Source organism: Helicoverpa zea, chromosome 5 (genome assembly GCF_022581195.2).
Source record: "Helicoverpa zea isolate HzStark_Cry1AcR chromosome 5, ilHelZeax1.1, whole genome shotgun sequence".
NCBI classification, from domain to species: domain Eukaryota; kingdom Metazoa; phylum Arthropoda; class Insecta; order Lepidoptera; family Noctuidae; genus Helicoverpa; species Helicoverpa zea.
This window is the reverse complement of record NC_061456.1, coordinates 9,759,559-9,777,271: the sequence shown is the minus strand read 5'-3', so window position 1 is coordinate 9,777,271 and position 17,713 is coordinate 9,759,559. Positions and strand designations below refer to the sequence as shown.

General features: G+C 36.0%; 1 protein-coding gene across 2 annotated transcripts in view; it reads left to right on the top strand.

The window, feature by feature from the left end:
• The window catches only part of LOC124630278 (kelch-like ECH-associated protein 1B), a 43,732-nt gene that overhangs the window by 9,730 nt on the left and 16,289 nt on the right, over window positions 1-17,713 (top strand). Inside the window, exons 1-3 of one of the 2 annotated variants that reach the window (XM_047164091.1) lie at window positions 3,576-3,894; window positions 4,754-4,911; window positions 15,084-15,197. In XM_047164091.1, the coding sequence (XP_047020047.1) occupies window positions 3,843-3,894; window positions 4,754-4,911; window positions 15,084-15,197 (324 nt within the window). In that variant the 5' untranslated portion in view covers window positions 3,576-3,842. Of the gene's footprint in view, window positions 1-3,575; window positions 3,895-4,753; window positions 4,912-15,083; window positions 15,198-17,713 lie in introns of those variants that run through there. The other variant, XM_047164092.1, reaches the window with a different exon arrangement.

Genomic DNA, 17,713 nt, shown 5'->3' with positions numbered 1-17,713 from the left:
GCCAACTCGCGGTCCCGTACTCCGCGACTGCGACTGCGGCTGCGCTCGCGGCTGTGGCTACCCCGTGTGAGTGAACGACTGCTTCGAGGGGTCTCTAGCCTGCCATGGCCATTTCCAGTCTCCATTTTCTGAAACTCGTCGAACAAAATTGTAGATTTTAGTAATAGAACTAAACCTTAAGATATCTCGTAAACGGTAAGTCTGACGACAAAAATAACACGTTTTTTCACCCCTTTTATATACCCCTGCAATATATTTTTTTTTTTATGTTGTTGTTTTTTTTTTTTTTTTTTTTTTTTTGTCAATCATTAATATACCCTGTATACGGGTTAGATGCAAAAATAATATAAATGAATCCGCAAGGTTTAAATAACTATGTGGTACATGCAAAGTAGTTGTCCGCATGGGCTGATTTTTCAATCATCAGCTAACTTCCGTCTAAGGAATAAATATGGCGGTTTGACATATTTTCTATACAAAAGCTGTCAAACACACTCAGATAAGAGCCATCCGGCGATCGAAAAATCGGCCCTAAGTAAAATACATGTATTAAAAATTGTGGAATAGGCAGGTACAACTATGTATGTACCTCTTGAATAATATTTTTAACAGTTAGGTTAGCGTGATTATTGCAAAACAGATTATTAAATATAAAAGTAAAAATAGATGTAGGCGTGTACTTACGTTTTCTTTATCCCACTTCTGAGATATAAGACTACCTCAGAAGTAAGGGCACGAACAGGAAACAAAGATTCTTCGTTTAAACTTGAATATATTTAGTAACCAAAACAAATAACAATCCAGCCTTGAAAATTATCCAGCCAACCAATTTACGTCTTACACTTGAACAACTTGACGCAACCGCACAATTCAACGGTCCGAGCCAGAATGCCCCCACCTGATCTTATTCCGTTCAAATCAATTTCCGGTGTTGCCAGATGGCGAAAAGTAAAATCTCCTCAAATTGAAATGTTGCCATAATAAAAATTCTAAAGCATCAGAAATCGTAATTAAAAAGATAAAATAAACGTGAAAAACATTTCGAACCTTACAATATGTATTTTTGCTGAAAATCTAGAATGACCAAAGGTTAACCTTTATTGTTTCTCAATCTGTGCAATTCTCCCAGAGCCAGTTTGTCATGAGGATTGTTAAACAGCTTCCTTTGGCCGAGATCGCATACAGCGACCCCATCTTAAAATAAAAGAAATTAAATAAAAGAAGGAAAAATTAATGAGCTCCTTCAAAAAGCATGAAATAAAATAAAATTATAAATTTAAAAAACTCCCGAACCAAAAAATGCACGCAATTATTATGACAAAAGGTTAAAAACGCTAAACCCTATAAAAACAAAAAATAACTTTTAACACTACGTAAGTACCAACTAAAGCATGTCAGACTAAACTAAATTTTGACGTGTCGGGGGGCCGCTTTTTACCTTTAAAAATACTTACATAAATCAAATGATACCTACCTAATTACAACATTCGTATAAAAAAAACACGTATCTAAACAAAATTCTATAAAAAGTTATAAGAAGTATATATGTATAATGTATATAATTACTTCTAACGTTAGGCTAATAAATTAGAGCGGTCCCCCGACACGACAAAATTTAGTTTAGTCTGACATGCTTTTTGGTACTTACGTAGTGTTAAAAGTTATTTTTTGCTTTTTATAGGGTTTAGCGTTTTTAACCTTTTGTCATAATAATTGCGTGCATTTTTGGGTCGGGGGTTTTTTAAAATTTATAATTTAATTTTTTAACCTTAATCACAGTAGTGGACGGTTAATATTCGATTGGTAAGATATGACTGCTTTCTGTCGCCTACCTATACTGAAGTTGGGTTTATGAGATAACTTTTAGGCTAGTAAAACCGCCTTTTGGCTTTGAGCCTGTATCACAGATATGAGATAGGTACCACAAACAATTACATGTAATTAGTAATACATCCCTGATATTAAATAGGTACAATACATGATCTAAGTGAAAATCTAATCTATTGAAGGCACACAAAACAACGAAACATATTTACGCAATAACGATAGATACCTACGACTATAATAGTGGGGATTACATGACGTGTACGATAAGTGAACAAATAGCCCGATTTACATTGAACAGATTGTGACCTCACTTCCGCCTAGAAATGAGCAGGTAACGCAAAGGGCTCACCAGCAATTCGTTGGGGAATCCCGTAAGTCACGGACTCACGGTTAAAGAACTCATTCGAGGGCGATCTACCAAGCCATTGGTCTCATGTCTGGCTCTCCGTATTTTGTTTTCCGGCGGCCCGTACCGGGATCAAATATAGCCTGTATTACTCTGGACGAGTGTAGCTTTCCAACAGCGAAAGAATATTAAATCGGAACAGTAGTTTTTGAGTTAATCAATTACATACGAAAATAATATTAGTATCGATACAAAAATATCTCGATGTTTCTGAGGTTTAACATTTATCTTAAACAAAATGCTAATTCAGAGTAGGCAGGTATATAATGTTGTACTTTTTTTCATCAAAATTAAGGCACTGTGTTAACGAGTTTGCTATGTAATTAGCTTGCTTGTCCTTAAAATGGAAGTTTTGCAATGTTTTTAAAATTATAAAATTGTAATATTATTATATTTTTGCAACAGGTATGTTGGCTATATGACGTATGTATTTACGTCAATGTATGGACAGCAAACACATAATTTTTACTAATGACTCAATATGAATATTACGTCTATTACACATCACGTAAAAAAATGAATAAATACATATAAGAACCCAAAAACGGACCAGTTGTAGATTCTCTCCAATTTCTTTTTCAATCTTATCCCAAATCCTTTAATTTGTACCTCGAACTCTAAATTGGTTCTTACAACTAGACTATAGTATTATAAGGACTGAAAGAAACAGCAGTATTCTATAATTCTAACTTATAAAAAACCGCTATGCTGCTGTTTTTTGTGCTTCGGAAATTCAACAGCAGGCTTGGCCCTTTTAATTCTCAGCCTTGAATAGACTACTCCAATATAAAAAGCTTAGATGCTTATCCTAATTTATAAGATCATGCGTCAATCCAAATTCTGCAGGTCATCCCGCGTCAACCGGTTCTTATTGATGGAATGGACAGCCTAGCAGTAAAAAATATATAATATATACTTGACCTGTAGTAAACCTGAAAAAAAAAGGTTTTAGAAAAATTTCATGTCGTCTTACGGGATTCGCTCGGAAGGAAGTTTTTGCTGCACTGAAAAAGACATCCATGGAGAATTTTTCAGGTTTGCAGATAGTATTAGTTTGTTTTCCTCAACTGCATAGGTAGTAGGCAACATCTTTTCAGAATTGCACATCAAAAATTTTTAGTTTATGCAAAGACCAACTACTTCATTTGGTAACCTAACCTTCTAATATAAAAATAAAATATGAATAATAAATTAATCAAATAGATACGTCCCAGGTGTAACTCAAGCAAGCACATGATTCTAAACAATGACTTTGAATTTTTTATTCGGCAATTCAAAATGCGATATGGATTTTTGCCGAGTCACCATGACTCGGAACAGATTGGCAGCAGAGGTTCAGACTACCAAACTTTCAGTGTGTAAGGTGTTGTTCGTCCTATTCAGTCAGTATTCGCGCGCCTCTTGTGGCTGGTACAACACTTTCTCATCCGGACTTAGTACAAGCCATGATGAGTGGAGGCCCAAAAGTGCTTTAACTCAAATATTTACCAAATAAGTGCATTGTGTAATAGTGTGTGCATCGCTTGTAGTGTGGTTTTGTTGATCTCAAATTGAAATTGTGATATAGTTGTTGTGTTTAAAGTCAATCTTTATTGATTGTGCAGTGATTATGAAACTTGATTCAAACATTTTAGGACCAGAATGCTGCCCGCCTTTCATAGGTAATTTTTATAAGCAAAACTTTCAGCTTTGAAGTCATATTAAGTTTGCCGTATAGGAGTAGTTGTTTCACTTTTGAAACAAGGTTTTGTGAAGCTAAGCTAAGCTAACTTGCCTATATTAATGTGGATATTACTGGTAGAACTAAATATAGAGTTGTTAGAGATGGTAAATACTTCGAATTAGATCTAAAATGTATTAACGAATAGCCAGAGCATTTATATTACTTTGCAAAAACTCCGCAAGTCTATCGACGAATTTCCTTTTTTACTTTTAACGTAGTACTAATTGAAAAAAAAAACTCGACTGATCATACTACAACACATTTCTTAAGCAAAATCACTTCAGATGTAATAACAACGACGAAAATTCTAAACTTATGAGTCCAAACGAGGCGTGGTTGCAAAAATGTCTCGTCCGCAAGAGCGGACACTACGTGACCTCACTGCTACGTCCAAAAGCAACTTTAAAAGAAGCAAAAGGAAGCTTCTTTCTTTTACAAAAGTTCTGATTTGATCATTATATCCTCCTACATTTATTTAGAAGAATGTTCATTTGAGCAGAATGATCCTGTTGTTGCTGGGGATTTTGTTGCGCCACTTCTTCTTCCTAGCAAAAAGACATAGGAAGTGGTGAAGGGTGGGCGTTTTGGGGGCTGTCTTTTGTAAATTTCTGAAGTTTGAAAAGTGCTGCCTAATTTGAATAAATGACTTTTGATTGATTTGATTTGATTGAATCCCTGATGCCCTCTTGTCTGAGGATACCATCCGCCATATCAAAGCCACTACCTCCTCTCTTATCTTAGGTTTAACTATCTGTAGCTTATGGAACCTTAGTACATTGGTTCTCTTTGTCCATCAGGTATGGAGACTGACGAGGATGTGGGCCGAGGCAACATGTTGGACAACATGCCTCCAATTAGCTGTGACGTCACGCTGGAAGGCGAGGTGGGCACCGGCTCCAATGAAATCGGTGACCTCACATTCTGCATGGGAAACTATATCAGTGACTTTATGAAGGTAAGAGTCATTCCTTGGCTTTTCTCTGATTGATCTCGCAGCAGTTACAACAATACTGTTGGTGCTTATAGACCCAAAAGATTATCTACATTGGTGTTTGCTTTGTGAATTCTAGTTTGCCAAAGATCTCCTTTGTAGCTCTAATGAAAATTCTTCATTTGAAATGTTTCATAATGAGGGATTTCGAGTTAAATTCAGATCGGAGAAGTGCTCAACCAGTAGTATCTCCTCAAATACTGCTTCTAGATCTTTAGACAATTGTTTTACGTCATAGCCATACCTAACAGATGGAGCAATCTCAGACGTAACTTCCAAGTATTGTTTGTACTGTTAACCAACGTTCCCAATTCAAAAGGAAATATTATTAAACGTCTTTGTTTACAACGTACAAACTTTATCGTAGCCGAATTAAAATCGAGGTCAAAACCTAAGGAACGGCATTCCTAATCGCTGACATAGTTCAGCGACCTATACGATATGAATATATGCAGGACTTGCAAACTCAATAAAGGTGACAATATTTTGGAAGCCTGGGTTGGTCACTTAGCAACTTAGAATACCACATCATCATGAATTTTATCTTTCGGTCTAATCTGAAGAGTTCACATATCAATATTTTGGCAAGTATGTCAAGTCTGAAAAGGAGTTTGAATAATAGATGAACATGCTCTGTTTTTCTGTCGTACTTTGCCTTCTCCTTATGGGCAAATACCAGCATGATCTAAGAAAATCAAATTCTCAAAACACTTGCAAATTCAAAGTTCAATGTGGGTGTCTGTCTTGACGACCAAGTTGTCCTTCTACTTATATTTTTACAAGTTGCCAAATTCCGATGATTAAGCATTACATCGCAATATTCGTAAGTCATAAGTCATTTTTATAATTTATTACTAGGAATAGAAAATCCCCTGATACCATAACTAGAGACAGATCTTGAACTGAGGTTTTTTTGGAATCATTGTGACAATACGTAATTAAAACTGCAACAATGATACTATTTTATGAACAACAATAGACAAGGTTTACAAAAACCAGAGGCCTCGTTATGCCTTTGCGATATCCTTTCACTACTTCTGAAGGTCTTTAGAATATCCTCCAAACATAGGCCAAAGGATCAGATTTGACTAGACATCGAGATTTAACATTATACAAGAAAAACAGGGGAGTCCGTTTCTACGCATTAAGGTAGTACTCTGGGTGGATCTGCTCTAAATCCACTCACATTCGTCACAGCCTAGCTGGGGGGTTTGTGTAACACGTCGTCGACAAGAAAAAGAAACCGTATCACCTTGAATATAATTTTTCATTCAAATTCTAATTTCGCAACTGCATACGAGTCTGGGAGAAAACCTCACTATGTGGCTACGGTTGCATTATTGCAAAACACAAGCTTGATAACTTTAGTTTCAAAATCTGCGCAGTGACTTCATAAGTAAATAAAAATAGAACGATCATAGTTTGCACTATGTAATCACGGTTATCAAAAGAATCTTAAAGATATAAGACGTATAATTTATTGAACTTTGTACGTGGACTTTGTACAGATTTCAAGTATTTATAGATGTAGTATAGATAATAATTTTAAAGTTTTGGACTTTGGTCCTTCGAAAACAGAGTACCCGACGTTCAATCAACTTATAAGAAACTTTATACGTCAACAACGCTTCCGACAGCGACAACTGCTGACGCTAGTTAGATAAAAACTGATGACGTCAGCACTTTTTAACGTTTTTAATTAAAAGTATAGTTATCGGCACGGATAATGAGCTCTCGGCGGAAGAGTGGGGTTCGCTTTGCGCACTGTACACTTAAGGCAATAAACCAATAAATCACTTCTGCGCAGGTGAAGGTCAGGGCTCAATATCCTTGCTGATGATTATAGCATTAAAAATTGGCTAACACTTAGACATCACATAGACATTGTACATGATCGAGTGTCTGCAATCAATAACCCAGTTACTTACTAGACACACTTCCTCTTAGTATTGTTGTCTGATATTATCACTTGTAATTACTCGTAACGACTATCAGATGCGGCTAGAACCCAATTACGGGCTGACCTCGGTAAAAGAAACTTCGGCTAACCGTGCCTCTAATACTGAGCCAGGTAACTGGCCTTTTCCATAACAATGAGTAAAAATCTTTCAAAAACGAGTGCAATAACCGTAAATGTATTTTTTAGGCACCTTTAATTCAGTTTATTTGGCATCCATACGTAGATACACTTTCAGTATCTTATCTGTTATCTGTCGTCACCTTTCACAAATTGTTTACATATGCCCGTCTCTTTTGCTGAACTATATTTACATTTCAATATTAATATTTTTTTAATTTCTACTTCCTTCTTGGCTTCTCCGAATCATATACCTGATTTTACGAACTATTTATTTTCGTATTCCGTGAGGTATCTGTATTCATTCTTATGGCACTGTTTGTGTATTCTTTATCCACAAACCCACGACTTTACTAGACCGTAGTATCTCGACATTCTATACCGGTAATATTTACCCATACTTCACAGTACGATTTGATATCAACGAGTTATTTTAAACTGACGGATAACATTACATTGTTTGGCAGCACATTTAATTCGGGCATTTGCTCCTACCAATATAATCAGTGGTATAGCGATTGCACATCGACCATGAACTCGCAACGTTCACGAGACCGCTTCACAGTAGGAGTTTCCAATAACAGACAGTAGTCAAAGGCATTCCTACTAGGTTCAACAGCATTTCTATTCCTTGAGTCTTAGCCTTCTTGAGTCAAAGCATATGCTTATACTAGGTTCACCAGCATTTTTCTGTTCCTTAAGCCATCCATGGAAAAGCTGTATATCGTAACTGATTCGTCAAAACAATTCTGCTTAGTGCTTTGTCCTTCCATGGAGTTCCTTCTTAGAGACATCCAATCGTTATTTCCTTTTCATTTTTATTATCCGTACGAGCCTGGTGAAATGCATCTACTCTTCTTATATCTACTGCTGTACTTCTTATACCTCGTACATTAACCGAGCTGTTTATTGTAGCATCCTTAATGTCATGTCGTTGCCAATTGCCACCGGTTTTGATTATTTTACTAACAATTTATATTGCGCTTGCGAAAATTACTCAGACCCAAGGTATGCGTTCAATTTATGAATAGGCAAATATTGGCACAACTGCATCTGTAAAAGATAAAAAGATAAAAGATAAAAGATAATTTATTTTGCAAATATGGGTACATACATGATGGAGTTACACATAAATAGGGTTCTGCCATATTTTACCAAATTGGCATGCAAAAACAAAAAAAAAAAAAAATTAAATACACTAACTAAAAAACAACAATCTAATCTAAAACACACTTAAAATTAAAAATTATGTATGCCTACTTGGAAGGGTAAAATCCATCTCATTAAAAAAATCATTAATACTGTAGTAGGCTTTATAGGCCAAGAATTTACGTAATGTCTTCTTAAAAAGCAATAGGGGCAGTTCTTTCCAGGCCTTGGGACATTTATTATAAATTATAGGTGCCATACAGAAGACACTTTTGCGCATAAGTGCTGTTCCGGCACTATGAAGACATACCCTGCTGTTGTCCCGTCTATTACGAGGAACTACGTCATCTAACCGTTTGAAACGATCCGGATTAGATTTGACAAAGACTGCTATTTCTAAAATGTATATACATGGCAAAGTTAATATAGCATATTTTTTGAAGAAGGGTACGCAGCTGTCGGTGGGTTTCAATTTAAAAATGGATCGTATGCATCTCTTCTGAGCCTTGAACACGGTTTCCCTTTCCGTCGAGTTGCCCCAAAACATGACGCCGTATCGTAAATGGGATTCTGCTAAGCCATAATATGCTGTCAATAATGCCTCCACACCAATTATACATGACAGTGTGTGTAAGGCGTAAGCCGATTTACTTAATTTCTTGCACAAAAAATCAATATGGGGTTTCCAGTTCAGTTTTTTATCTATACGGAGTCCAAGAAATTTTGTAGTATCAACCTCTTCTACAGCTTGATTATCATAAAATATATTTAAGTTACTTTTATCATTAATCCGTTGACTAAAGTGTATTCTTTTAGTTTTAAGTAAGTTAATTTTCAAATTGTTGTTATCTAGCCATTTTACTATTTGATTTATAGATTCATTAATATCATTTTCATATGTCTCCGGTTTATTACACGGTATCGTTAATGTGCTATCATCAGCAAATAATGTCAAGTGTTGCGGGATGCATTTCGGTAGGTCATTTATGTACAAAATGAATAAAAGAGAGGACCCAGTACACTACCTTGTGGTACACCAAATGAGATTTTACGTTCAGTGGATTGATAAACAATGTCATGTTTACTTTTCATATCGATTTTATTTATTTCTGTTATTTGGGTTCTGTTTTGTAGATAAGATTTAATAAGATTGTTAATATTCCCCCTAATGCCATATGATTCAAGTTTATTTAGAAGTGTACCATAGTGCACATAGTCAAAGGCTTGGGTCATATCACAAAATAGGCCGCAGATCGGTTTTCTCTTATCAACATTCTTTGCAACATTGTACAAAAAATCATAAATGGCCATGTTAACTGTCTTGCCAAGTCTAAATCCTTTTTGCTCCTCGCAAAGAAATTTGTTTTTTTCAATAAATGTATATAATTCCTTGTAAATATATTTCTCAAATACTTTAGCAATTATGGGAATGAGTGATATGGGCCTATAATGCTCCATTATCTCTCTATCATCCTTTTTGAAGAGTGGTCTGACAATTGCTACTTTTAAAGCGTCAGGAAACACACCTTCGCTAATGCTGAGATTAATTATGTGTGATAAGTGACCGCAAATTTCATCAGACACATGTTTTAGTATTTTAGTAGCGATACCGTCATATCCCACACTGTTTGTACTATTTAGAGACATAATGATTTTTTTAATATCGTACGGTATGCTAGGGGCCATAAACATTGATTTATTATTGAAAGCTAAGGTAGCTGTTTTAGGTCTGGAGTTGGCAGGAAGTTTAGGCTGTATTTTGTCAATAAAAAAATTATTAAATGCTTCTGCAATAGCTTCGGGATTTGATATGACATCATTATTTACTTTAATTTTGTTTATATTAGCTCTAGGTACGTTAAACTTCGCACGATTGATAATTTGCCACGCGGTTTTAGATTTATTTTTTGATGTTTTTATACTATAATTGTTTTGTGCTTTTTGTGTCAAATTAATTATTTTTTTATATACTTTAGAATATATAGCAAGCCTAGTTTTATCACTTTTATTACGGTTAAGCCTATACTGCCACAATAGTTTCCTTTTCTTTTTGCTGCATATTTTGATCCCTTTTGACAACCATTTAGTTTTTCTAATTGTATTTATTTTTAAGTAAGTCATTGGGAAACACAATTCGTAGAGTAACTTGAAAGTTTCAATAAAATTATTATAGGCAACATTTGGATCATCCGTGCTATATACTTCTGAAAAAGTGAGACTTTTTAAATGGTTTTTAAATTTTAGTATATTCTCTACGCTATAATCCCTTCTTTTAGTGTACCAATATTTGAGACAACATGTTTTTTGTACTGGACATTTCAATATCTGTGCGGTGTGGTCTGACAATGCAAGCTCCGCTACCTCAGTCTTACATGCCTTAACATTATGCGCAAAGTTGTCTATACACGATAAACTGGCCATGCGAGTGGGTTGTTTCAAAGCAAGTTGTAAATTGTAGCTCATAAGAAGACATTCAAAAGCATTCGTAACATTGTTTGGTTTTAGTACATCTATATTGAAATCTCCGCAGATAATAATGTTTTTACAATGTGTATGAAGTAATTCCTGCAAGAGCGTTTCAAGTCTATCAAAGCAATGGTTTAGGTTGTTTGTGTTCGGAATTCTATATACACATACAATTATTATTTTATAGCTGGTGAGTTCCACACCACAGCACTCAAACATGCCAGGAATGGATAACTTTGCTACTTTCGGTAATTCTTTCCATTGAATACCGTTTTTAATAAGAATGCATGATCCACCTCGTTTCTTTTCATTTCTACAAAACATTGCAGCCAGATTATAGTTAGGTAAATACAATAGATTCTGATACCCTTCCATGATAAAGTGCTCAGTAATACATAAGATATCAATATTTATATATTTTTTAGATAGCTCATCTAGACATATTAAGAGATCATCAGACTTATTTATTAAACCTGCAATGTTTTGGTGCAAAATATTGACATATTTATTAGAGAAAAAACTGTTCATTCTCATTATTACTCGAGCTTATAGATACAGCCACATCTGGTACTTCATAGAGGACATTACACACATCTAAGTCATCACATAATGTAAATTCACTTATCATTAAACTTAGGTTACGGAATATATTAGCTATGCCGCGATTATTTACAGTTCTACTCTTCTTCCTAAACATAGCAAAATCATAAGTAAGATAATAATTAGAATCAAACAAATAAACGTAATTATATGTACATGCATCCAGATGTAGCAGACTATTAAAGGTTTCTATTCTAGAATTAAACATTGTAGAATATTCATTTAGTTTAAAAGTGGGTGCACATAAAATTATATTTGTGTGTTGTAATTTTGACAGTGTTTCACGAATGTTGATAGTCAGTTCGACATAGTTCTGTGTTCGATGAAAATCTTCTTCACCGATAAATATTATGCAGTAGTCATTTAAAGTATATTTTTTCAATTTGAGATCTAAATTAGAGATAAGATTTCTTAAACCACAGTTCGGTGTTAGGTAGTGACAAATACTATAGTTCGGAAATGTATCTTCTGCGATTTTTAGTACTTTATTAGTTTTATTTGTACTTAAAATACATATTTTACTTTTTGTAATTTTATTGCCATATTTTTGTTCTTTACACTGCATTCTAGAATCGCTTTGCAGTTTGCCGGTATTGAAATTAACGCCATCTGTGATTGTTTTATCTAACTGTTGATGATTGTTGACACTGGTTGATAAGATTGTTGTTTCGACGCTGGTGGAGGATTCTGCGCACTGGACAGGGTTTTCCAAGTGTTTATCTTTAGACTGGTTAGCTTTAGCACGTGTTTTTTTATTTTTTGGTGTTTGCGGCTTTATCTTGATAGGAGAGCATGTGACTTTTTTATATAATTCATTCTGCTTTTGTAATTCCTGGTTAAGGCGGGTAAGGTTCATATTTTCTAGAGTTAAAGATTCTATTTCTTTATGGGCACCATTGAGTTCCATCGTTAATCTCTCCAATTGTAATTTCAACCCAGTAATGTGGTCATCTTCATCTTGTGAGATATCCGGTAGGCTAGTGGCAGTGCCATCTAGCGGAGAGTCTGTTAGAACAGTAATCTCATTTTCATCATTAGTATTAGATTCAGACTTTGCACGGTTGCGTCTAAACGTTATGTTTTCCAGGAAGTTCATTTTTAATTTTAAATTTATTCCACAGTTCAAACCAAACCAACTTAATTTCTCTATCTGTCGCCGAGTGTCGTTGAACCCGTGTCGGTAAAACAGCTTGTGCAGTGTTTCCGATATTACTCACAAGAGGCGCTGCATGAGGCGATGGCACGGATTTCAAATGCTCGAGAGAAAAAAAACGGTCTTAATTTTTTCTCATTCACAACAGAAGAAGTTTTATTCACTGTTTGATAACAAACACTGTTTTAATGTACACTTATGATGTAAAACTTCTTGATTGTTTTGAGTTTCTTGAACAAGACACCAAGAAAACTGTTATTACAAAAAATACACTATCACTTTATTACTTTAATGTTTCTTTTATAAAACTGTATTTATTTTTAGGATAACACTTGTGCTCAATTATTATACGTTATTGTTCACAATAACACTCAGTACTGCTTGAAAGATGCAATATAAATATTATTTACTAATTTACAAAAAACTTTCTTTACGAGCGCACTGTTTACGTGATGGTGGCGCCATCTACTCTGTAATAAGAAATGTCATGTTTAACCATAGTAATTTGCTGTGTTTTAAGACTCACAATATTCTTTCAGTGGTTCTTTTAAGTTTTTCCTCTAAAATCTTCCTTTGGTGTGTTGTCGTAAATTAACAATGAACTGGTTTTCGGAAAACTGCTTATTCATGAATGCAAAATTGCCAATGAATATGATAAGTATCGTAAGTTATGTACAAAACTAGTAAGTAATTGCTCCGTAGTCACGACTCCGACCACGTGGTTACAAAGACTTTGCATCTCGAATTTATAAATAATCATTTACTGTCCATTATTCAAGGTCGTTACGTAACTTGTCGGTTGAGGTACTGTGTCAATTATGTTAATTGTTCCTTTCAAGTTTCTTTGCGAGTTTATATACATTTTGTTTGTTCTTTATGACACTTTCCTTTTTTGTCTCGGACAAGAGTTGTTCTTTTCTGGTGCCTATGCCCAAACAGCAAATATCTACCAAAATGCATTCCAATGAGGGGCTTACGCAACGCATTTGTATGCATTCCAACACTTCCAAAACTTTACCAGATTTTTTATGAATTCACGAATTTTGTGTTTATGCTTGTAAAAAACCTCTGTCTTTCAATGTATTGCTTTTACTTATTATACAAAGTCTAATGTCACATGTTTATTGGCCGTGTCTTGGAACTTTTTACAAAAAAATGTGGACTGATGTTGATATTTTCGCCTTGGACTTAGGGCATAAGTGGCTTTTCCATATTACATGGCTGCGTGAGCTCTGTTCTTTAACTGTGTATTCTCATGCAAACATAGTAGTCGCTTCACGTCCTCATTTCTGCTACCGTGAAAGGCAGACAAGCGTTATAGTTCAGTCTACAAAGCCTTGTTGTTTGAGACTAGGCCAGTTCGAGCAAACAGAACATAGTAGAGTATGCGTCGACCGGTATATCTACCTACATATAGGTATATAGCCAATAAATAAACATAATATTGCTTACGTTGTTATCGCAGGTTCGCAATGCGCTATGCCGGCCGTGACAAAGCAAATTTTTATCATATAAAGCTATATAATACACACATGGACATTTCACTTATTTTTATAAATATACATGGTTTTATACTCCATATAGTGTAGGAATATTAATTATTTGTGTCGAACGGATTAATTTCAAAATACATTCGATGTTCGCATTTTAGCTGAGTCATGTTTGTAAATTCCGTTCTATCATCCACATGTTTTGCTGCATGAATCCAAAAGGAAATAAAAACTTTTTTAAACCTTTTTTTATTATAATTGTTTTCATAATTACCTTCGCTATAAAATTGTTAATAAGAGGTTCGTTGTCTACTGTTTACGATTGGCAGAATTTTGGCGTGAGCCGCAATGGTGACCATCAATTTAATTATCTATACGGAACAGTTTTTGTGCCGATGACTTGTTATTTAATCACGTATTTCTCATAAATCCTCGTTCAAGGGAACGCGTTCGTCTATCGATGTTATTGAGACGAGTAAACAAATGGAATCATGCTAAGATGTTTAATTATATAGCGTTCAGAAGTAATTATCCGTGATAAGTGGTTTAACAGGTCACTTATTTGATGATGACACGTTATCTTATTGAAACAATGTGAACCTATCTGGCGCCGTGTAGGTTTTTTTCTCAAGTTCCTAAACATTCTACAATAGATAGACGTCCATATGATGGATTCTGATTTCGAAATGTTAATGATGCTTATTATCAAATATTGTTAGTAATTACTTAATAATTAGTCATAATAGGAATATTACCTACATTTCGAAATCATTTTTTAGAGATAATTAAGTACTAAATTACAAATCACTATGGTAAATATATGATACCTATACCTACCGATTTCTTTTGTAATTTAGTTTTCCTTATTCTTATCTTTTCCTTAAAAATACAATTTACTCTGTCTGATGTTCTCGGCTTATCTGACTGAATAGGTACCTACGAGGAGTAGGTAGTTCCCTCGATAAACCCCTAGAAACTGCCTACTTTGGAATATCTTGGCTTTTTCTTCTCCAAAAAATAAATAAGTAATTGTACTTACATGATATCATAACGTAATACCTATTAATAAATTACAAAGAATAAATAATGATTTCAAACAATGTCGCTTGTTCAGTTGTGTTATTTTTACGTTGTTGGAAAATGTACAACGTGTAAATAGTTTGGAAATAATATGACAATAAATAGTGTATTGTTTTGTCAGATGATGTTCACGATGCGGTCACACCACATGTTGACTGACGTCGTGTTGGAGGTCGGCAACGAGCTCTTCCACGTCCACAAAGTCGTGCTGGCTGCGGGGAGCCCTTACTTCAAAGTAAGTCTTCATCATCCTCCTGCCCTTTCCCAATGTTGTTTGGGGTCGGCGCAACATGTTTTCTCCCTCCATACTCTTCTATCTGCCGTCATCTCACAATTAACTGGTTTCAAAGTAAGTATACAGATGTAGGTATGTATATCTTTATAGCGTATTTTGTACGTAGCTGATGTTAGCCTCATAGATGAATTCACTGCCAGAGTATTGACCCCCCAAAGTATAAGTAAAAGTTTAATAGATACGAGAGTAATGGCTAACTAAAATATTTTGAGAAAGTTTTTATAGCCGTCCTAAACATTAGCATACTGCTAATCATCGTATAGTCTAAAACTTGTCGATCAGCAACGAAACTAGGCAGTACGGTCATATGCGTAGACGTGATTGGCAATGTCGAACAAAAAATATATGTATATCTGCCTATTGATAAAACCGGCTGTCACTAGCCGATTCTGCTGTAAAATCCTTACAACTTCAATTAAGTGTGACGGATGTAATTTGTCATCAGAATCATTAAATCTGACATGTTTATTTTACTTCATCACTTTGCATCTAATATACCTACCAGTCTGTAGTTCATAGAGTTTAAAATGTTCAAGCCGATGTCGCTTAACGTTACCATGACAAATTATTGTTATCACATGACGCTAATTAAATACTTGCCAGTCATCCTGCTCGCACATTATCATAACTTATTGTTTCAAAAATATCCTTTGAAGGTTACTCAAAAATGGTTATGTAAATATACACAGTCATTTAGGTACCTAATGCAAATGATATATTATTAGAAATAGGTACCTGGGTCATTCTAAGTTAAGAGGTAATTCGTTGTATGAAATGGCGGCACGAGTTTTTTTTTATATATTTTTACTTAAGTATACATTTTTAAATGTAAACGGCTACGTTGAAAACGTTTACAAAGGGGCCAGTCAATTTTTTGGGTTTATCTCGTTTTATAAGTGACCAGGGGAAATACACAATACAGGGGAGAGACAAGGTGTACAGGGGAAGATACTTCATGAACAGGGAAGAGATAAAAAATATAACGAGGTTAATTTTAAGAATCATCTTTATTTATTTTAATTATGAATTATTTATAATTAGACTTTTCATTTCTTAGCAGTCTTATGTGCTAGGTACAAAACATGAAAAACAATAATAAAAAGAAACAAAAACAAAAAATTCTCTTTTGAATAACAGTAACTTGAAATATGGAGAGAAAAAGCAAAAAATCGTAGAAGACGTTTAGCACTCCAAGATACGAAACGAACGCAGGCAGCACAGCAAAAGTCAACTTTTTTTTTAACGACGTCAAAAATCATCAAAAGTCGCAGGCCTTTTATGTGCCAGGGCCGCGGTATCTCTTTTGAACAACCCGCAGCCCTGGCAGGCCTTGGCCCTACTGGGCCCCGCTGGGGTTGCTGACATCTCTTTGAGGAGCGCGTGGAACAACGCGTGCCGCCGACACGGGTCTGTTGTCTAAAAATAGACATGAGCGATGAGCCACTCGAACTCACCGCTCACAGACCTACGCCTACGGTGGCCGGGAGTCGTCTCGCGACACCCGGCGCCCATGGTGTCTACCTGCTCCAGCGCTGCGGCCGGGATGAGAGGTGCGAAGCAGTCATGCTCGAGAAGGAGGCGACGGCATCCCATTCCCTCTCGCCCCGGACCATGGCCAGAACCATGGCCGGACGCGAGAGGTCGCCGCCGCCTAAAGCCTCGACGAGGACCCGGCAGTGCCCTTCCCACGCAGGGCACTCCTGGACTGTATGGTCCACCGTATCCTCGGGGCTGTCCGCACAGTGGTGACACCCAGGCGCCTCCTCACGACCGATTCGATGCAGGTACCTCTCGAAACAACCGTGTCCGGTGAGGACCTGCGTCATGCGGTACGTCAGGGCGCCGTGACTCCTCCCGAGCCACTCCTCAAAGAGGGGACTTACCGCCACTATGGTGGCGTGCCCTGCACTGGGTTGCGACAGTCGTTCCCTCAAGGCCACCATGAAATCGCGCCGGAGCTCCGCCCGCTGCTCGACAACTTGCCGCGGCAACGGAGTTCCCTCCCGGCCCTGAGCCTCCTCGCGCCAGTAGTACAGGCGCAAGAAGACTCTCGCTTCCAGATCCCAAATTGGCAGTCCGGCAGTAGGCCAGCTGCTTCGCGGGAGATCGTGCAGCAAAAGTCCACTCGAGCAAGAAAAGCAAGAAACCTGAAATTAAAAAAACAAGCGGAAGAAATAGATCCACTTAAATCTGTGCAGTCCAACGCTACAAAAAAAAAACAAGTACAACGATGAAATACTTATCCGGGTCATTTTTAATTCTTTGATATCGTAATCGTTTGCTATCCTCTTCTTTTCAAGCCATTTTTCTGTAAATAAAACGTAATATGTACTGTAAAGCTAAAATAAGCATAACGCCAAGTAAAGGATTAGAGAAAACTAGAAGTATTAATGGAAACGCGTAAAAATGTATCTCCCCTGGACATTAAGTATCTCCCCTGCCATCAAAAGAGCCAG